Source organism: Nesoenas mayeri (assembly GCF_963082525.1).
Source record: "Nesoenas mayeri genome assembly, chromosome: 17".
Classification (NCBI taxonomy): Eukaryota; Metazoa; Chordata; class Aves; order Columbiformes; family Columbidae; genus Nesoenas; species Nesoenas mayeri.
The window spans coordinates 6,199,977-6,221,650 of NC_137565.1; the positions used below are offsets into that span (position 1 = coordinate 6,199,977).

At 54.7% G+C, this 21,674-nt stretch overlaps 2 protein-coding genes across 7 annotated transcripts; one reads left to right on the forward strand and one right to left on the reverse strand.

Annotated features, from left to right (window-relative positions):
* Positions 1-1,210: 1,210 nt before the first annotated feature.
* ASPHD2 (aspartate beta-hydroxylase domain containing 2) lies at positions 1,211-5,589 on the forward strand (the record flags this gene model as incomplete). The annotated part of the gene is made up of 3 exons (XM_080355399.1): positions 1,211-2,018; positions 4,292-4,414; positions 5,489-5,589. 3 exons carry the CDS (start codon positions 1,211-1,213, stop codon positions 5,587-5,589), a joined length of 1,032 nt encoding a protein of 343 aa, XP_080211525.1.
* Positions 5,590-6,279: 690 nt separating this feature from the next.
* On the reverse strand, positions 6,280-21,585 carry HPS4 (HPS4 biogenesis of lysosomal organelles complex 3 subunit 2). 6 transcript variants are annotated; one of them, XR_013922960.1, is made up of 14 exons: positions 21,498-21,585; positions 20,721-20,811; positions 20,057-20,200; positions 18,958-19,065; positions 18,663-18,779; positions 18,439-18,533; positions 17,097-17,169; positions 16,399-16,432; positions 15,673-15,769; positions 14,413-15,223; positions 11,300-11,432; positions 10,362-10,470; positions 8,737-9,074; positions 6,280-8,294 (listed from the first exon to the last, which is right to left on the reverse strand). XR_013922960.1 is itself a non-coding variant. In XM_080355146.1 (13 exons), the coding sequence occupies exons 1-13, from the start codon at positions 21,524-21,526 to the stop codon at positions 8,903-8,905; spliced, it is 1,992 nt and encodes a 663-aa protein (XP_080211272.1). In that variant the 5' UTR covers positions 21,527-21,585; the 3' UTR covers positions 6,280-8,902. The 6 variants fall into 6 exon arrangements, 4 of the variants coding, with proteins under 4 accessions (XP_080211272.1, XP_080211275.1, XP_080211273.1 ...); XM_080355146.1 differs by having other exon boundaries at positions 6,280-9,074; positions 16,420-16,432; XM_080355149.1 differs by having other exon boundaries at positions 6,280-9,074; positions 21,498-21,583.
* Positions 21,586-21,674: the final 89 nt, after the last annotated feature.

The following is a 21,674-nucleotide window of genomic DNA, read 5'->3' on the forward strand; positions in this document are numbered from 1 at the left end:
CTCTTGGTGCAGGCCAGGGCAGCCCTCAGCGTGCTTCCCAACCTGGTTTGGGTTTCCCCTCCATTTCTGACCTGTTGCCTAGTCTGCTTCACTGCCCCTGCTGCTCAAGGTGCCCAGGGATGGAGTTTGGGGTGAGCAAGCATCACTCATGGTTATGAGGGGTTGGAGCATCTTCTCTTTTCACCAAGCTGCTTCCCAGGAGCCGTGATGGTGGGGCAGGACAGAGCTGCCAGGGGTCATTGAAGAAGGGACAGGCAGCAGCTGCTGGTTGTGTAGCAGGATCGTCCCCTGCCCAGGGAGGGGGACAGGCTCTGCTTTTTGGGCCAGGTGTGTGGAGTGTTGCAGTGATGCTGGGAGCCGTTCACCTCTTGTGACGTGTGAGCTGGTAATCTCTGGTCAGCACGATCAAACAAGCCAACCCCAACCTGCCACCATCACTGCTGTGCCCTCGCCTGGCTGGCCAAGCTCCTGCGTCCCTGAGGGCAGAGACATAGGCTCAGGGCTGTCAGTTCAGTCTCTGGAGGGAGAGTCATTTCAGAGCATGTAGATGGAGGGGATAAACTGATGTGCTGCGAGATAGGGCTGTTAAGTGTCTATTCCCAGCTTTGCCCCGCTACCTTATCAGCCAGATTTCAGATGTGATAAGGCAGCGGTGGTGGAGGAGAGAAAAGAGAGGAGCAGGAGGGGAGACAGTTTCCTTAGGCAGTGAGAGCTGAGGTGCTGGGCTCTCCCTCCTCACTTCCATTTGGATAGTTGTGGAAGATGCTGTTGAGAGGGGTGGGGTTTTTCTCAGCATGGGATGGTGTTTGGCTTCTGGACAGGGAGAACTCCTCATCCATCATCCCTCCACGAGGAGCCGAGAAGCTGGTGCTCCGGCACATGATCCCAGCAGGGAAACCACCTCCCTAATGTCTCTGTGTTTCTTTCCCCAGAGCCTTCCTCCAGTGCTGCCTTTTGGGATGATCGGCCCAGGAGCAAGGGCAGCGACTCCCTGGGCACATCACCGCTGACCCACAGCACTGGCACCCCCAGGCAGCCTGGCTGCCGATGCAGAGCTCCTGGGCACGCAGGGGAGAGCCGCAGCTCCGCGTCCCCATGGCAGCCCTTTCGCCCCACGCCCCGGCCCAGCTGCATGGTGTGGGTGCCCCTGAGGAGCACCAGGACTGACCGCCGGGCCCCGCTGCGCGCAGCCCCCGCCCGCTGCACCACCATGTCTCTGGAGTGGCTGCTGGACTGGAGCTGGTCCCTGGACGGGCTGCGGGATTTCATCGCCACTGGCATTCAGTCGTTCCGGGACTGCGACACCAGCGCCCTGGCCGCTGTCGCCTGCCTCCTGCTGCTCTTCGTCTGGTACTGCTACCACGTGGGGCGGGAGCAGCCTCGTGCCTACCCCACCGTCAATGCCCTCATGCAGAGCGCCGAGGCCAACGGTGTGCAGAACGGCTTCGTCTACTGCCACTCGCCCGAGTGCGTGCGCTGCGCTCACCATGACGGGCTCAACCAGAAACTCTACCACAACCTGCAGGAGTACGCCAAGCGCTACTCCTGGTCTGGCATGGGCAGGATCCACAAGGGCATCCGCGAGCAGGGCCGTTACCTCAACAGCCGGCCCTCCATCCAGAAACCAGAAGTCTTCTTCTTGCCAGACTTGCCAACCATGCCCTACTTCTCCCGGGACGCTCAAAAGCACGACGTGGAGTTGCTGGAGCGTAACTTCCAGACCATCCTGTGCGAGTTTGAGACCCTCTACAAAGCTTTCTCAAACTGCAGCCTCCCACAAGGATGGAAAATGAACAGCACGCCCAGCGGGGAGTGGTTCACCTTCTACCTGGTGAACCAGGGCATGTGCGTGCCCAGGAACTGCCGGAGATGCCCACGGACGTACCGCTTGCTCGGGAGCCTCCGCACCTGCATTGGGAACAATGTATTTGGGAATGCGTGCATCTCCGTGCTGAGCCCGGGCACCGTCATCGCTGAGCACTACGGACCCACCAACATCCGCATCCGCTGCCACCTGGGTAAGTGCCTGGTGGGGAGTTTCATCCTGGCTGGGTGTTCCCACCATGGGCAGTGCTGGGGGGCTGCAGCCACACCTGGGTGCAGGAGCCCACAAAAGGCCTCTTGCACCCTGTACTCGCCCAATTCAGCAACTAATTGCAGCCCCAGGGCTGGCTTAGGCGGCTGCTCCCCTTCGGCATGAGGAAGTTTTGGGGCTTTGGCAGCAGCAGCCTCCCCAGGAGAGGCCAGTGCTCAGTCCTCCCTGGGTGCCCAACCTCCCCAGGGTCCCCAGCACAGCAGCAGGAGTGTTTTACCTCCTCCTCGAGCAAACCTGGAGGTGTGGGCTCGTGCTGATGCATGATACGGGGCTGGTTTTGTACAGAGGTCTCCAAACACCCCTGTCTCTGCAGCACCCCTACTTCCCATCGCGGGATGCAGGGTAGCCGGTGGGTGCTGCTCCAGTGCAAAACTCTTTCCCAGTGCCACCCTCTTGGCAGCTCCCCCTCTCTCGGGGTTTCAAGTGCTCTGTGCTTGCACAGGCAGATGTGAACAAAGCTGCTGCTTCGGTGTGAATCAGGGGTCCCAGGGTGTCCCCTCTGGCGGGTGAGCGCGGGGCTGGCGCGGTGCTCCCTGCGCTGTGGGTGCCGTGATGGGGAGAGCCCCCGCGGCACAGATGGTCGGGGCTCTGCCGCGCTGGAAGCGGCACAGATCGTGCCGGGGGAGGCACCGCACGGGCCATGCTGGCAAACACCGAACGCGCTTGTTCAGCCAACTTCTCTCGGGTAAACACACTCAGGCAGTGACTGGCCATTTATTTAGAATTGGAATCAGTTCTCGGGGCTGATCCCAGGAGCTCTCCATGCCCAGGTCTAGGGGGCTGGGATCTGCCCTCGCTGGTGCCCAAGACAGCCCAGCACCCGGCTGCCAGCTTTCCTCCCTCTCCAGGGAGATGTGCTCCCCTTGCAAGGGCTGAGAGGAGAGGGGGCTGGTGAGGTCCAGGTGAGATGAGCCATGCAGGTCATTCCCTTGTCCTTCCATGTTTCCCAGCTCCATCTGCCCCACAGCTGCTGACGCCCCAGCCAGGACACAGCACTGCACTGGGGACATGCTGACAAGCTGCTCAGGCACTTGCTGCTGTCCCCACCATGGTGCTGGGCGCTCAGCCCTCACTGTGCCGAAGGCATAGGCATGGTTAAGAGACAACCTGCCCTCCTAGGCCAGCTTGGTCTGCAAAGCCAGAGCTCAGTTGAGGCTGTGCTGCAGGGAAATGGCTTTGGGGCTTGTAGGCTTTGAACCACCCGTTAGAAAAGCAGAGCAGCTTTTTGTGCTCCTGGCTGTCCTGGGCAGCTGGGAGTCCCTGCTGCGCTTGCTTGGTTTTGGCATCACTGTGAGATCTGCTCCTGCTCGTTTGCTGCATCGTTACCATTTGCAAACCACGTGAGCCCTGACCCCTTTCTCCGCTACGGCCACATCCTCGGTGCAGGTTGACTCTGCACCAGCTGCAACCGTCCCCAGCATTGCAGGGGGTGACATTCCTGATGCAGGGGGTGGTGGGATCGACCCTTGTCAGATTGGCCTGACTTGCCTTAGTGTTTCAGGAAAAGACCCATTTTATCTCTAGGATTGTCCTTCTGCTTGTGGCCTGCACAGTCTCTTCCTTTATGAAGGTTTTGTGACCCTCCCCTGACTTTCTGTCCTTGCAGCTGCCTCGTGGGGAGAATTGGCAGCATCTCAAGTGGGGCACCAAGTGACAAGGAAGATGCCGAGTGACACAAGGTCAAAGGGGAGCTTGTGGCAGAGCTGGGAATTGAGCCCATTGCTCGAGTTCCAGTGCAGCATCTCCTCCTACCCAGCCTTGCCCAGGCAGGGGGATTGCAGCAGAGCTGGAGGAAGCAGAAGGCAGGCTCTGCCTTCAATCGGTGTTTGTGGGCTCTGGGGACCCGGTGGCTGTTCCAGGTACAAAAGAGGGTGCCCACGATGCTGAGCTCTTTGGGGTACAGCCATGCAGCAGCTGGAGCCAAGAGGGGCAGGAGGGAGCAGGCAGGGGCTGAGATGCACAAGGCTCTGAATTCTGCCTGCAAACGCAGTGCCAGCTCTGTGCATGTTCTGAACCTGCACTCTGCTGTGCGCCGGGTTCAGCATAGCCTCTGCTGCTGCTCTCTGCAGGGAAGCAGCCCCTCGGCAGCAGTGTGGAGCCCGAGAGGAGCTCACCATACGCATTTCAGGGCTGCTCCCTTCTCCCAGGGAGTGCAGCGCTGCCTGACCCTCCCTGTGCTCCTCTCTGTGCCTGCAGGTCTGAAGACGCCCAGCAACTGTGAGCTGGTGGTGGGGGGTGAGCCGCAGTGCTGGGCTGAGGGCCGCTGCCTGCTCTTCGACGACTCCTTCCTGCACACGGCGTTCCACGAAGGTCAGTGCAGTGCGGGGCCTCGTCTCACACCAACAACAGCACTGGGGAGCGGGGCGAGCGGGGGGAACAGCGTGACCTGCGCCCAGTCCCTTCTCCTGCCAAGGCACCTGCAGGGCTGGTGGCAGCTGCGTCCCAGGGGTGACACCGCTGCTGCCCTCTGGCACTGGGGCTGGCGTGGTGGGGCTCACCTCCCATGAATGTTCCTGGCTGCTCCAGCACGGTGGTGGGTCCCCATGCTCCTTGCCCCGGGGAGCCCCAGGACTTGTTCCTGCTGCCAGGGCAGCACAGGGCCCCCAATCCTCTCCCTGCCACGGCAGCCAGCACAGAAACACTTCCCTGGTCCCCCAGAGCTCCGTGGGCTCCAATGCTGACAGCCTCGGCCTCCTCTGGCCCTTGCTGGCAGCAGCACAGTGACTGCGGTGGTCCTGGTACGAGGCAGCGGCTCAGTGCTGACGTGCCAGAGGCACCTTTGTTTCTGGTGCAGAGAGAAAAGCCTCACGCTGGCCTGTTTTGCTGCCTGTCTCCATCACTGATGGAGGCCGTTCAGCTTCAGCTCTCTCGGATTAACCGTCATCATTTGTTGATGGCATAAAAGCATCAAGCAGAGCGGTGAAGAGTGGGAGAACAAAAGCTGTTGCTCCCACATCCACCCTGCTGTGGGGTTGGGAAGGCATCTCAGTGCGAGGTCGCGGGGCTGGGATGGCGCAGCAGCAGCTCCCTGCACAGTTGAGATGCAGCTGCATAAGGGGCAGGCTCAGCATCACACTGCTGCCTGCACCGGGAAACCGCCGGCTCCGGGCACCCACATCGGCCCTGGAGCCCTGGCAGGGAGGATGGTGCCCTTGCCAGCTGCTGGAGGTGCTGGGCTCCCAGCGAGCAGATGTTGTTTACTGGGGTTGTACCGAGCAGATGCCTCCCTGCTGCAGGTGCAGGCTGGCCATGCTGCTGGGTGCAGGCACTGCCTGGGGTGCAGGCAATAGCTTCCCAGTGCAGAGCCCATCACCATCACGTCGGGGCGAGCACCAGCTTCTGCCCTGGGAGCACAGCCTCAGCCCCTGCTTATTTCCCCACCAGGTCCCCCAGAGGAGGGTCCCCGCGTGGTGTTCATGGTGGACCTGTGGCACCCCAACGTTGCTGCTGCGGAGCGCCAAGCCCTTGACTTCATCTTCGCCCCGGGACGGTGACGGTGCTGCCGGTGTCGTGGGTTCCAGGGCGGCCGTGCCGGCTCGGCTCCGCCATGCATGGACGCCCGCTGCGATGGCACGCAGCCTCGGGGCCCTCCCTCTCGGGGCTCCTGTAAATGGAAACTGTCACCTGTATCAACGCCCATCTCTTTATTCCCATCGTTGGCTTCAGGGATTATTTTCCAACACGCCAGCGCATCGCCTGCCCCCCATGGTTCGCTGTAGCACCACGCCCGTCCGTGTTATGTTGCTACTGTGTTTTGCGGTGTTCAGAAGTAGAGTAACTAAACCAAGGGTGTTTGTCTGAATGTAATAATGTAAAACTTCTTGTGGTTGTCAAAAGAACAGCACACACACATCAAACCAGCCAACCGGCCCAGCGCTGAGCTCAGCCTACCTCTACCCCTGTTGCTGTCCCCAGATAGATGGACAGATGGACACCAGAGGCTGCAGTGGGCACGATGCACCACAGGGCAGATGAGGCAGCAAAGGCAGCGCTCAGCCTGCAGAGAGCTCCTGCACCACCAGCCCAGGGGCTCCTGTCCCCCTCGCAGCAGGGCCCCAGCCCACAGTTCCCGTCCCTCCTGCCTCAGCAACCCAATGTCCACCCTGGCGAGGGGACAGTGCACATCAGGCCCCACTCTCTAATCTGACCAAGGGAGTTATCGATTGCCTAAATCCCCTCCTGGCTTTGTCTGCAACCTTCGGTTTTCACCGCTCAAGCTGGGAAGCCCCTGCCGGGCAGGGACACATTGGGAGTGCAGAACAGGGCTTTTGTCTGTCCATAGCAAAGGGAGGAGGTGACGCTTCCTTCTGCTGCTCCAGCGTCTCCTCTCCTGAAGCCAGAGTGAGCATACAGAGCAGCAGCTCACATGTACCTGACAGCACAGGAAAGGTTTCCCAAGGCAGCAGGTGTTTCGTTCTGCAGCCCAAGGGATGAGCCCTCCACCCTGGGACTCCTGCCCACCCAGCAACCAATGAACTTTTCCTGATGTCGCCAAGCATCCAGGGTTTGTTTGGGGGTTTTGGGGTGCAGAGGTACCGTAGGGTTTATAACATGCTACAGGTGAAGCACAGCATGTCGTGGGTGCTCACTGCCGTCCTTGCACCTCTGGTTGGGACACGGCTGTGCTGGGGTCGGTGGCCTCAGCGTGGCTTTGGGGACTGCTCGCCCCCGCACCCGGGAGGGAACACAGCCCACCTGCCCTATGATTTCTTTACCAATTTTTCAGTGATTAGATTGCAAGATAAGGCAGAGATTTCAAATACATCCAAGAGATTTTTTACACCTGTCTTGTTACAGAAAATCTGAAGTGCATGATTTCTACACACATTGACTGCCTGGAACCAGAGCCCAAGGAAGCAGGCTGGCTCGGCAACTGTCTTATGGTTTGGTGACATTCATACAGTGGATAAGCAAAGATTATCAATAAACTGTTGTGCTGAGAACAGAATGGGCTCTGCCTGCTGGTGTAACTGCTCTGGGGTCAAGCACAACACAGAGGGGTTGGGTTCTGCTGAGGCAGCTGCTGGCAGGGAGGGAAGAGGGAACAGGCCTGAGCTGAGTTTACACGTCATGCTTTAGAACACCCAGCCCTGTGACACTTCTGTCCTGCCCAACTGCCCCAAATCCAGCACCTGACATTTCCCAAGCACAGAGCCAGCCTGGCAACACCAGAAATGGCTCAGCACGAGGCCCCGGCCCTCATTCCCAGCACTCACATGCTCAGACCAGACCCAGCCAGCACACTAGCTGCTCCTCATCATGTTCTACTTGAAATGACTGCTTTTTAAACATCCTGTCTCCAACACAACCATTAACTCAAGGGCCTAGAGATCTTCACTGTACTACCACAAGACAACTTTCCTCTAACAGTCAAAGGACAGAAATAGGTCTAAGTGGCCAGATGTAGCTCAAGAAGCACAAGGGAATGAAGCCACCCCAGCTGTTCGCTGCCGACAGATGGCACAGCAGATTGCAGAGGAAGATTCCTCACGACAGCAGGCAAAAGCATCTATTTTGTGCTTTGCTGCTGTGCCAAAATTCCCTCCTGTCCCTCTCAGGCTTTTCCTTCAATTTGTTCGCGTTTCCTGATGGAGCATGCCACCACTTTCCAAAACCACCAGCCAGGAGACAGCGGCATCTCCCTCGGAGCAGCAGTGTGGTCTGGGGCTGCCTTGCAGCTCTGTTGCTGTCACCGTGTCACAGTAAAGCCACCAACACTTCCACCTTCAGTGATCTGCTCAGACCCTGACAAGTGGCTGCTCTGCAGGGGCGGTGGAAACAACAGGCACGGCCTGTCCAACCCCACCTGCACCAACCCCATCCCCAAACCCTCGCGCCAGGAATCACAAACACAACAATCAGGCAATAAGGGGACTCTGGCCGCTGACACATTGCACTTGGATGAGTCTTGGAGACTCGTTTATTGTCACCATAATGGTGATGTGTGCATCTGTAACAGCAACAGGCCCTGAAAGCCCCAGCACAGAGAGTGGCTGTCGACGGGCTGCAAACCCACTTTGGTCCTGGTAGCTCAAGGGGCTCCCGCTTGCCTTTTGTCAACAGAACAGACAGTAGCAAGAGTTAAGAGGTGAAACAAGGTCCTTGTGCAGGAGGGAGCAGGAGGCTGAGGCACAGGCAGCGGGGGTAGAGCCTTCATCACCATCACCGTGTCCCCAGTGAGAGGCCATCAGGAAGGCAGCTGTGAGGGAACAAGGACCTCCCTGATGCAGCAATAGTATCAAACCCCCTGACAGCTCCTGTAGGAGGATTATGAGTTTTGCAGCACTTATTCTATTCCAGTTAGGCTGAGAACAAGCTGTTAATCAAGGTAAGGCATTACATCATGGCAGGGGATCATTTCTATAGATTAAGAGATATAAATAAAGCCCAAGTCTGACCAGGGCAAATGTAGGCACAGGACTCCCGGCAGATGCAGCGTCTGACATCTCAGTCAGCACTGCTCATCAGCCTGCTGTCTGTGTAGCTTAGGGCAAGAAGAGGTTTGACTTCAGGTCAAGGCACCCCAGGAGCCTCTGCCTGCAGCAGAGAACCACAAATAGTCCCAGAGTCAATGTAAACCAAGCAGCCCACCAGCAATTTTCTATCTGCAGCCTTTGGTAAGAGCCAACACCAACACCAACCTGCACTGGCACGGCACGAGCTGCAGGAACAGAGCCTGTTCCCCAGGCCAAGGGAGGCTGAGAACCTGCAGACGTAGCACAGAACCTCCTGCCTCCCACCGAGTAAACACCTTTGAGATTTTACGTATTGGAGATGAACGCTCAGCACGGGCTCAGACGCGTGGGTTCAAAGCAGGTTCACTCCGTGCTTCAGCAGCTTTTGCTTGGCCTTGCTGGGCAGGCTGAAGGCACTGTCATGGGGGTTGGGGACGCCTGAGTTGCGGAGCGGAGCGCCCAGCTGCTGGAAGTAGGTTTCCTGGACAGGGTTCCGGCAGGCGTACACGGCCGTGGAGGCGTTCCTGGCAGGGCAGGAGAGAAGGCAGCGGTCAGGATTCACAGCTTTGGGCCAGATCCCCTTCAGCTCACCACGCTGGGCACTGGGATACTGGTGGCACTAGACTCTCAGCTATTGAGAGGGAATTTTAGGTCTCTCTCAGCAGAGCAAGGGAACCCAGAGCTAAAATAGGCACCGAAACCCCGCAGTGTGTTGCCAGAGGCCACAAGGAACCAGACCCGCCTTCTCAAGGATCTGGGCATCCTAAAAGAGAAAGCATCATATGCCTCATCCCCTAGGACACATGTGATGAAGCTCAGACAACAGCCAGATAGTGTAACCATAGAAGCTCAAGTCACTGACGAGAAGCCACCACTCAGGGTTTACCTGGGAGAGGGCTGGCAGGGAGCAAAGCAAAGGACTCCACGCTCCTCCTCGACAGAGTAAAGCAGCGACTGATATGTTTGCTGACACCCTTCTGTGACAACTCGCCATAAAAGAAAGCAGTTTTAGTCATCTTGTTACTCAGCCTGATTCACACGTGGAGTTGCTTTTTTTGGGGCAACACAGAATCCGCCAGCTTGGCCGGTAGAGAATTTAAGGAGCCAGTCAAACTAACGCTAAACAAGGAGTTCTCCAGCACTGGAGTGTGTGATTCACATTCCCTTGGCAAGCTGCGTCAGGGAAGTGAAACACTGTAATTCCCAGAAGCATCTTTATTTCATCATGTATTGGACAAACACGCAGGGCCAGGCGAGCAGAATCTCTGCGAACTCACAACATGAGCAGCTCAGGAGCGGAGCTGCAGCTCTGGGCCAGCGTCACCGTGGCTGCGATAAGACCATCTCGCCTGGCGCATTACAATGGAGTTTGCCACGCACATCACAGTGTGTTCCCAACCCAACACGCCGTGCAAGAAAACAAAATCTAGGTTGCCAATTCTGGGTGCCTTTGGCTCCCAGCCGAGACACAAATTTATTAGGAACAGCTATATTTAAAACTGTGTCTTAGAACCTTATGGCGCCAAGAACTGGCAATATTCTAGCGTTATATCTTAATCCAAAGCTGTGGCCCAACTTGGTTGTGCCTTCAGTTCACTCACCCTGGTGCCATTCTGGCCTCTCACCACCCAGACCACACTGCAGGCACAAGATAAGTAGCCCACAACTAAACTTCAGGGAATAAGGTGACACAACTGACCCTTGGCAAGAGACAGCAGTGTGATTCCACCACGTGCCAAACCTCATCAGCCCTAGGAAAGAGGTTCTGCCTCTCCCATGTGCCCCAGGGAGCGGTTCCGAGCACCCCGTACCTGACAATGACCTCGGAGGCGGTGGGGAGCTGCCCGAAGTCGCTGTGGATCAGCGTGGCCGCTCTCAGGAAGTGCCGGTCCAGGGGCCCCGGTGTGCGGGGCAGGTTGGCTGCGGGACAGGAGCAGGGGGTGGGTTACAAGCCCAGGCTGCAGAGGAGCATGTCCCTGTGTGCTGAGCAGGAGCAGGCTGCAGACACTCCCACAGACCCTGGTACCCACAGAACAGAGACTGGGGGACACCTCAAACCCCAGTGTCACCTCAATGACACTAATTAGTGGGGGGACAAGAGGGCCTAAGACCTGGGTTACCCAGAATCACGGGGGTTTCTCTCTTCCCCTAAAGCACTTCTAAGCTGGAGAGAGGCAGGATGTTGCTGGTGAGGCTGCCAGAAAAATATTAGAGTGAACAGGAGCAATACATGCACGGGGGTCTCTGTGTGGCGATGGTCCACCCACCAATCCAGGGCAGCACTCGCTGAGCTGCTGGCTACGACCTGCTCCCAGATCCTACTTCTTGTAGGCAGAAACGACTGACAAACACTCTGTCGTACAGTGAGACAAAAGGCATTGCACCAGGAACTAAGGAAGCTGGGGAGGGAGGAGGGCACGTTTGAAGACGGTGTTGAGTCCTGTCCTCAGGATTAGCCCTCAGCAGAACCCCAAAGCAACACCACCAAAGTGCCAGTGGCAGCTGCTCCATCTCCCAGCGGCCTCTGGCTCCCATTCAAACAAAGCCATCAGTAAGCCTCAGCAGATTATAAACTCACAAAAGACAAAGCTTCCCCAATAAGGCCTTATAACCAGGTTATCTGCTAAGAGTTACAGCAAGCAACATTTCTGAGAAGTTGTCTGAAGCGTGATAAAAGGTTACTATAAACCTCCACTCCTCCATATTCCCTCCTGCAAAGCGGCTGCTGTTCCGGAAGACAAAGACTTACCCGTGAGCACGTTCTGAACACAGTCGTAGTGAGTGAAGCTGTAGGTTGTCTTGGCTGAGGACGAGGAGTCCTTGGGCAGAGTCTCCCTCAGATGAACCTCGAGGCCGTTCAGAGAAGCCAGACTGCTGTGGTACTGCAGACAGGACAAAAAAAGGCACCTGTTAGATTCAAGCCGTGCTGGGCCTGACGCCCAGGGAGGTATTGCAGGGAGCTGGGGTGACCAATATCGATCACAAGGTGACCAGACCTCTCCGTGATGTGCTGCCCAGGCTGCCGCCCAGGAATGGCTGGGAACATTGGGGATGGAGGAAAGGTCACAAGTCAGTGAGACTGGCACTCAGGGAAGAGCACTCCAACCTGAAAATAAGCCATTAAACCCCCTGATGCTATTAATTCTGGGAAAATGCAAGGGGCTAATTGATTTGCCATCACACATTACTCTCCAGGGCTCATTTCCACATCCTGGCCATGACTTTAGCAGCAGCAAGGAACATTCCTTTGCTTACCAGCCCTTATTACACCAGGCAGGCAGTACAGCACAGGATGCAGCTTTACACACCAGCACTGGGTCTAACTCCTGGTAGCATTTCCCACAGAAGCCTCCACAGGAGTGAATCTTCTCCTGCTCTGCTCCGAGCCCCTGGGCCACTGCAGCGCTGGGCCAGCACCGGAGAGACAAAAGAAAAGCCAAGGGAACAGCCTCACCTGTGGGGTAACACCAGCCCCACATGGAGCAAGTGATTTGCACAACAATGCACTAATGTGAAAGCCAAACTGCTTGCCCAGCTGGACTTTCAGTAGCCCTGGCCGTGCTGAGGGTCCATGCAGCAGGCACGGCACAGGCAGGACCGAGGGACCTGCTGGCAGTGCTGGGATTATCTCCATAATCCTCCAGCCTGTCTGCTCCCCTCACCGCGGAGCGGATCAAACCTCAGTTCAGCAGGACAGCAGCGCCCAGCCTGTCCTTGCACCCGCTGGGCATGGAATGGATTTTCTTTTCTATGCAGTGAAATGAAGGGATAAGACCTAAACCGTGGTGGAAAGTGAGCCTGAAAGCCGCCAAATCCTCCTGCTCTGTCTGTGTTGGAAACCGTCCTCCCAGAGGGATGATCGGTGCTGCCGGCTCCTCTCAGATGCACAAGGAGCATATTTTACCCTTCTTTGGTGTCATTCAGGGGCCTCAAAGCACTCGACAAACATTAATTCTAACTAAGCTTTGACATCCCTGAGAGCTGAGGGTGATTTTTAATCTACAGATAAACAAAGGAACAGATGAGCTGAGGTTCCGCCTCAAATCCACCATGGTGCCAGCAGCAGAGCCTGGCTCTGCTTTCTCCAAAAACACGCTTCCTCCTGGGGTGTCCCCGTGGGAGTGTCTTCTACAAGATAACAAATACCTGCATCTGGAGGAAGGGTGTAGTCAGAAAAACCCAATCCCAGTCACAACCCACGCTAGGTGACCGTGGGTGACAGTGCAGCTTTGCTGAGATCCAAAGCAAGAGCATGTGAGAGGGAAGCAGCGTATTTGGGAAAAGAGGAACTGGAATGGAACAGGCTCTGTCAGCCCTGGGGCAATGCACAAAGGAAAACCAACCGAGATGTCAAGCAGCACTGATGGGCACCTGATCTGGAGACTTAATGAGCTGAATGACAAATTGCACCAGGCCGGGCACGCTGCTGGCGCTGCCCAGGTGTGTGACAGAGGACATGCAGGGTATCACCAGCAGAGCTGTCCCACACCAGACATTTCATACACTACTTATGTCCCCCAGATGCTCCTGCAAGTCAGAGACGAAGCAAAGCAGAGGTTGGTTTCCAGCTGCAGCTGTTGGGAACCGCACCAGCTCCCAGCACAGCAGAGCCACGACCAGAGGAAACCTTGAGCAGCTGTAGGTACCAGTGCAACATGGCTGACCTGCAGCTCCAGAGCATCCGTTCCCACCTGCCTCATCCCCCTCTCTCCTCATAGAAGAAGACATGGCAGAGCAGGAGCTTTTGAGCAGCTGCCTGTTTGAAACAAGCAGGAAGGGGACAGAGTGATTTGCTGTGTCTGGTGCAAAATGCCACGGCTGCACCTCATGGCCTCGTCCAATTTTGCAGTAACCCTTTCCTGGGCATGCCAACCCCCCTGTGCTGTGCAGAGCTGCCATCCCCTTGCTTATAGGGGGATCACAGCCACATCCTCCGAGTCCCAGAGCTTGGAAAGAAAAGGAGTAACCTTGAGCTCTGCTAATGCTGGGAGCAGGCTTAGTCTGAGCTTTCCTCCACCTTCCAGTCTGATGGTTAAAGAAATTAGGTTGTTCCCATGGCAACTGGCACATCGAACAGGGCTCTGCAGCTTTGACTCAGCTCCCTGGGCGGCGGCAGCGGCCGGCAGCAGCTCTGCAGCCTGATGCTTTGCTGGGAAGCACCGGGGCTGCCACGTCCTTCCCCACAGCCCCATGAGCGGCACGACCTGCCACGGAAACCTCTGCACAAAGCAAATCCCAGCAGGGTAACTTGGGATCGTTCTGGTGCAACACCTACCGGGAGCACCCAAATGACACACTTCACTCAGGTGCCAAGAGCAGCGTCATTGAGAAGGCTGGGGACGCAGACAGACAGACTTTCACGGAGAAAGGAATCACTTCAGGGACTTGCTGCCAGACACATCTCTCTGGTGCTTTCTGAGTGAGAAGCTGTGACATGCGAAGTGGAGGTTAAACAGAACAAACCTGGCTTTCCAAAAAGCACTACAGAACTGACGGGGTTTCCCAACAAATCCCAAAGCCAGCAGAGGCCCTTGGCAGCCCATGGGGCTGTCTGACGGTCACACCTACACGTTCTGCTCCGGCGCTGGCACCGACAGACAACAACAGGCAACAGGAGCTGCCTGTGAGACGATGCTCTCACCTCTTGAGCTCACTGCGATGTTCGTGAACAACCGCCCACGAAGCTTTGGTTGTGGTGACGAACCCTGAGCCAAACGGCTTTGCCTTGCACAACACAGAGCAGGTGAGCAGAGATGGAAACAGCGGTGCAACGCTTGCTCTTCAGTGTAACCCCTGTCATCCCCCCCAACAGACACACAGCACTGAGGGGATCTGCGGGTGTGCAGAAGCTTTGCCACTCACCACATCCTCCACGGAGCGCTGGTCCTCTCGGAGGGGATCTTCAGCCAGCAGGGAGAGCACAAGCCCCTTGATCCAATGAACGTACAAGCTCATTTTAACTGTTTTGCAGTGTTTGCCTGACTCCACACCACCCTGGGCCCCCAGAGTGTCCACCTGAGGCAGCTGGACACTGTCCCTGCTCTGGGGACAGCACGTGTTCTCTGACTGCACTGCAGTGCCCGTGCAATCCAAACCCTGCACATCGCCACCAGCTGCACTGCTGCTTTCTGCAGAGATGCTGCTTTGACTTACAGTCCTTTGCTCGTCTTGTTTGCTGGTTGCAGAGTAACTTGGGGAACTGTGTTGCTCAACATCAGTGTCCACAAGAGATTTCCCCATAGTCTGACTCTTCTGCTCCTGGGCATATGGATTTGGAAAGAAGAAGCCTTTCAGATACACACCTGCTGCTTGAGCTTGTTCAGCAGCATGGAGTGAGGAAGGGCTCGGCAGCTGCTTCGTGTCTCTCTCTGCTGGGAATGACGCTTTGCTACTGAGTTCTGAGCTTTTGCTGTCTGGGCTGCTCGGTATTGCAGCTGGAGAATTCTTTGCACTGGGTTCCATCTTGTTGAAGCCCTTTGGAGGACTCGTGTTTGCGAGGCTGCCTGACTGCGCAGCACCTTCTGCTGCAGCTGTGCCTGAAGCTGGCCAAGGGCACTCCTGCACAGAGATGTTATTCAGGGCTTGGTTTTCATGAACGCCTGTTGATTCTGGCACTGTCTGGGAGCAGAGAGCACTCCCCTCTCCGCTGGGGCTTGTGTGAGACACAGGTGACCTAATGGGAGATGACGAGTTGGTTAAACTACTGAATAGGATCTGTTATTAGACACCTAATGACACTACTAGTGTATCAACAGCTAATCTATTGCCTGCTACAAAGAGCATCTGCCTCAGAAAAGGATGGGCTGAGGTCTAGCACAGGTGAAACACATGGGCCACTGGCACTGCGGACACCTGGGAACGTCACAAAGTGCAGAGCAGCACAGTGAGCTGAGGAACAACAGAACATCGCAGCAGCTCTTGGGAAACGGTTCTATTTCAGGCTGCTTCATGGCAGAGAGATGGACACCACAAATTCTGTCCAGCCTGAAAGATCTCAGGCAGCTCTAACAGCCAGATGACAGTCTATCGGCAAAAACAGTTACGACAGCCAGCGAGAACACAGTGCCCTGCGTTAGCTCCCTTGCTGAAAAAGCCCCTCAATGTGTCAGACTGACTTCCTACCTAGACATCCACTCCACTGGAAAGTCTCGGAGCACTGAGACTTCATCTTCTGTTAGGAATACGGGGATGACACGAACACCCTGCGGCAACGGAGAATCTGCAAGAGCAATGGGGGTTTGAGGATTAAATTAACATGCGTCAGCATAAGGAACAGAAGCCAGATCCATCAGCACCCAGGCTTCCGCGGGAGAAATGATGCCACCATCCTGGGTCACCACAGCTACCCACAGCTCACTAGGCAGCACCTCCCCAGCTTCCTCATACACTTAATGACTCACACAGTTATATTTTCCCTTAGGTTTTGTTTGTTTTTTTCCTAACCATCCTGGCAGAATATCTATAAACTGATGCTTAAAAACGATGACTGAAGGTTTGGACAGAAAGCATTGGCCATCTGTTTTCAGGGCTCCGTCAGTGGCCAAGTAGGCACATGGGTAACTGGAATTAAAGCAGGCACGTTGGGAATCTGCAGAACTGACAATTAAACCCAAAAGAGCAAACTTCTTTGTTTAGCTGAAGGAAGGAATTGGTTCTGGTTACATAACACCCACTGGCACGTGCTGCCTAGTGGCAGCAGCACCCTCAGGGATGCACTCCTGCATCCAGCAAGAGCTTTGCCATGGATCCCCGAGAACCAGCTCATGCTCTCGCCGCAGAGGACACGACCCAGCGTGTTGCCCGTATGCTGTGCACTTGGCAACCAGTTCTCCGCAGCTGGATGCTCACCAGGCTCACGCTGCTCCTCACCTTCAGGCTCGCTCTGAAAGAAAAGCCAAGAATCAGCTCCGTGCTGTGACTCAACCCCTGCCAGCCCCCGTAGCTTCCTGGGGCTGCAGCAGAGCCCAGCCCAGCCACTTCGGCAAATGCTGTGACTGGTTTACCATGCTGGGCAATGATTTGGTTTCTTAGGCAGCCCTCACAGCCAAGGGAACTTTGCAAGAACCAAAATACACCCAAAAGCAAGGACAAATGCCACCATCTGCCATTACTGTCTGCTCAGGGCACAAACCCTGGGTTCACTCAACCAGAGAAAAGCAGAGGCCTGATCTGTATCTGGAGCTTGATGGCTTGTTCATAGATTTTGAGCCACGTAAAGAAATACTTTTGACAAGCTTTAATGCAAACAAAAACTGACCTATTTGTCACTTTCAGACATTTATTTTGTATATCTAGCACTAACTACCTAAACTTGGGTAAAAAGCTAATCAAAACATCACATAGGTGAGAACTCATGAATTCAGTAATTTAAAGACCAAAAAAAAAAAAGGTAAATTTCTAGTGCAGAAGTCTTGAAACCTTACTTGATTTACTCCAAATATTTGTACTTGCCAGCAAGGGCGTGTGTAAGATTGGTGTGAGCAGAGCTCCCAGGCTGCATCTGTACCACTGGGTACCTGCACTCAGGAACATGTTGAGCAACATACCTGATGTGGAGACTCGTCGCCTTGCAGGAGAACTTTGGCAGTGAGAGGTGGTGGCAGCTGGGTGCTCACAATCCTGAAAGGACACCACAAAGTCACCTGTGAGCAGTGTTGTTTCCTGAGGCTCAGCCACAGAGCCCAGCGCTCTGACCCAAAAAAGGGTCAAATCCACCTGTGGGCATTTCTTTTGGGCCAACAAATCTGGTTTTGCCAAGTCAAGAGCTAAGACAGGCCAATCCATACAGGCTTCCTGCTGCCCCATGAAGAGCTGTGGGCACTGGGGAAGATTTGGAAAAACTGGGCTCCCAAAAGTGCTCTCAGTCTTTCCGTTTATGTCTTGTTGAGATCCACATTCTGGAGATTCTCCAAAAGACTCTAAAGTAGAAGATTAACTCAAGTACAAAACCGTTTGTAGTGCTGTAGTAAGATTTGTAATTCAGAGAACTTGGATGACATTTGGAGTAAAAAAACAATCTCTACGAGACAGAGCAGCGAGACACACGCGTGGGCGATGGGCAGAGACAGGGCGAGACTCGAGTCAGCATCCACTCTGCTGCCATACACTGCTGGCTCCCCAGTGCTGCAGTGACTCGCACTCAGCGGTCTGAGCTCATTTCCCTTGAAAACGCCTGGCCTGCCTCTGCCAGACCTGGAAAGATGCGCATGTTGTGGCACATTTCCAATGTTCCTAAATGGTGTTACACGAACACTTTATGCCAAAGAAAAATGGTGCTTGAACGCTACTGCCAAGAAATTCTCAGATTCCCCCACCTCCTTTCAAGGCTGCCTTTGAGGCTTTCCTTGATGCTGCTCAGTGCCACATCTGTAGCATCTCCAGCTAAGATTAATCTCTGGTTGAAAGAAGCCAACATTTTTCATGGGAAATTCTGGCTCATTTGTCTGCACACTTCCTATCAGTATAGAGAATGGTCCTGGCCAACCAGCCAGTCAAAAAAAAATACATAGAGACACACACATGCACTGTTTTTGCAAGAGGGAATGGGGGAAAGAATAACATTCACATGACTTTCTTTTCCTTACTGACTTGCACCTAAAATGCCTAAGAGAAGTTCAGTCTTCACATCCTGCTGAATATCAAAGACAATAGATTACTATTAAAACCCAAACCTTGAATCTTTTTCATGCTTCCATTTCTCTCACTGATAAACACAAATAACTATTCACCCTCTGTGCAATACAGCAGCAGACAGGAGTCACCTTGCCTGGAGCATTAATGTTCCTGCTAATAACAGCAGCCCTGTGTGCACAGCCAGTGACCCTGCTCCGAGATCACAGCCCTGCAAGGGGCAGATTTAATGTGCACATTAACCCTTTCGTTACTTACAAGCCCTTGTAGAGAATGCAGCCTGCCAAGACGTGGGGGGACCGCTGGCAAGTCTGCAAGATGAGAGCTGCTTTCAGCAGAAGCAGGGGGTCCACCTGGAGCAGGATAACCACAGGAAGTTAAGCCAGAAAGTCCTGGGAAACCCTCAAAGCAGCAAATAAAACACAAAAGCACTGACACTAAGGCAGCGCTAGAGCCAGACACTGCAGAGGACAGGCTTTTACCTTGGTTTTGTCCAGGTTCCAGAGAGAATTGAAAATCTTGTGGAGGTCACTGGTGTTGTTTTGGATATGTTCGATGTATCTGTCCCACTGCTTGCTCAGCTCCTCCTGAGAAAATGCCTGCGGACAATAAAAACCCACACAGCCATCACAGCACAGAGGTGTCAGAGGCAATCCAGCTGGGGCAGCAGCTACACGTGACAAATCTCGTGAGGATGAGGAGGAAGAAGATATCGAGATGAAGTTGCTTTAGACCAAACATCTAGGAAACCACTAGCAGACACCCACTCCTAATTACCATGTACGCAGGTCGCACGGGTCCATTGTAGAAGATGAAGAGGCTGATCAGCTGCTCCAGAAAGCGCCTGCAGCTGATGTCAGGGAGCTCCACAGCACAGCCCAGAGCCTGCGATACAGAAAGCCATGAATGAAGAACGTTTCCTCACAAAACCAAGCACAGTAAGTGAGAACAACTCCTATCGCGTTCAGATGAGTATCGAGGGCATACAAGGAGCTCTGTGGCAGGCAAACATCCCCCAGATTCACAAGTCAGATGAACAGGAAAATCAAAAATACTCACAGAACAGCCCTGGCACAGACAGGATAAATAAATATCACAAATCCAGCATTTTAGACACACTCCCTTCCCACATTAGATGACCTAGCTCAGTGCTCTAATAGCTGAGAACATTTTCCTGAAACTAAGTACATGAAAATATTCAGATTAACTTGTTATTTACAGCAATGAAGATGCTTCATTTAGTGTTTGAGTTGTCAAGAGAAACAGAAGCACCAGAGCCCAGCGAGCCTGAACAGCAAAACCAATTAAACAGGTCTGACCAGTCTTGGTCCAGTTTCTAGGGGATGATTTGGGGCATTTCTGTCACAACTCTGTCCCACACTGCTCTTTACACACTGAATGTCTGTTGACACTGACAAAGCTCTGCAGTGGGGAATACCGACAGTTAGAAGAATGGTCAGGCTGCCAAACAGGGAGACCAAGTCTTTGGTATAAACTGCAGCACATGGGATCCTGTTTCCAGTCATCACCAGTCACCCACAGATACATATACTGATGCAGAACTCAACGCTTTGCAGCCACTGCCAAGCACATCTTAAGAAAACACGCTGGGTCTGGACACATAAACGAGGTACACAAAGCTTTTGACCGAACAGCTGAAGCGCTGGCCACAGCACATGCCTGCAGGCTGCAGTGAACAAAACTCATGCACCCTTGCAACGGCAAGTTGTGCATCGCAAGTTCCCACCCCAGCTTGCCCCAGGTCTCGCTGTGTGCAGCCCAGGGCTGGGAAAAACACAACCCTCTTTGTTTGATACAGCAGCTCAGACCCTCCCTGCCCTCATTCCATGACTTTCCCCAGACCTCCCAAACTCACCCACAGGTAGTCGCCATCCACCAGAACCGCAAACTTGAGCTTCCTCAGGCGAATGAGGCTCGGGGGAGCTCCAGAGATCTCAGCCATGCAGCGCACCACGCCGGCAAGCTGCCCGCACAGCAGCTCCTGCTGCTCCGTGAGCGTCTGGCAGGGATGGCACGGAACAGAGAGGTTGGTTTGTTTTACTTTTAAAAGGACATGGGCAAAAAAATCACCACTGTATTCAAGTATAAATAAAAATGTATTATGAGTTCAATTCAATTGTAAACCAATGCATTAGCATGGGTAAATTTCTGGGGAAATAACTGGATTGCATTCTTTCAGGCAGCACAAGGGCCCAGAGTTTATTTAGGGGCAGTTTCATCCCTCGTGTGTATTTAGACACCACCAGAACAGACCTGGACTCTGCTGGATGACCCTGCTGACCAGGACCAGCAGTGAGGGTGCAGAGTCCCCCCCACCGTGCCCAGCGAGGTGAGGGCCGCTGAGGGCCCTCCCCAGCTGCCTCCAGGCACACAAGTTTTCCTAAAACATCTATGAATACTACATAAGAATTAATCCAAAGCTCCACCTGAAAAGCCAACCATTCCTGAATTGGAATTATCAGCACTGACCCACAAGGCGAATATCTCTTTACAGGCACTGAAACTAAAGCAGACATTACCTGAGAAGGATAAAAATAACAAATTCCGGCACTCGTAGGATCACCTTCTTCCTTAACCTTCGAACCATCGTAAAGGAAAAAGTAATTCCACCTAAAGGAAAAAATCAAAGTGTTGGCAGAAATGACTGCACATTTGAAAACTGTTCTGCTTCTCCTTCTCTTCTCTGTTATTTCAGGTAGAGCAATAAACCAGTTATCACAAATGAGGGCAGATGTGGTTCTCACACAATCACACCAAGTTTAAACCTGAAAGCAGCACTAACATGGTCCCACACTATAACCCTCGGCCGCTTTTGTGGGTTTAAGATAAATCTTGTAACTGCGGCTAAGACACGAGGAAGGAGATTTGGACCTGTGAGAAACTCTCTGATCACAAGCGCGTGGAATAATTATCATTAAGCATTAACCACGCGTAGGCCGAACAGCTCCCACAACCTGCTGCTGTTCATGCAGCTGCTGTTCATGGCGCTGCCGCCCGGGCCGGGTCTCCAGAGCACGGGGTGGGGGTTTCACTCACAAATCGCCCACTCGGGCATTTATTCGGTTCACAACCGCCAGGATTTAGGAGCTTTTTCCCACTCCCGCTCTCCGGCCGGATCCCCCTGGGACCGGCCCCGCTCCCGGAGCGACCCCCGGGGGACAAATCTCCCCCGTCACCGAAAGGACGAACGCGCCTTGATGGGGCAGCAGCGCGGCCGCAACACCGGCCACGCGTGACCCCCGCAGCACCGAGGAGCCGGTGACACCGCCCGGGAGGGCCTGGGGTAAGGGGCTCACCACGGCTCCGGCGCGGCGGGACGGGCCATGAGTGCGGGGAGCGGGACCGTCCCTGCCGAACGGCCGCACCGGGACCGCCCGGCCCGGGCTCCTGCCGCCGCTTCCGGGAAGCGGCCCGCGGGTCCCGTGACCGCGGCACGTGACCGCCCGCGCTACGGCGGCCGGGAGGGAGGGCGG

Coding starts and splice junctions, on each gene's coding strand:
- HPS4 (XM_080355149.1), bottom strand. CDS start 21,526: ATGGCCCGTCCCGCCGCGCCGGAGCCGTG. Junction 19,066..20,056: donor TGGATGGCGACTACCTGTGG/GTGAGTTTGGGA, acceptor TCTGTATCGCAG/GCTCTGGGCTGTGCTGTGGA. Junction 15,224..15,672: donor CCAGTGGAGTGGATGTCTAG/GTAGGAAGTCAG, acceptor ATCTCCCATTAG/GTCACCTGTGTCTCACACAA.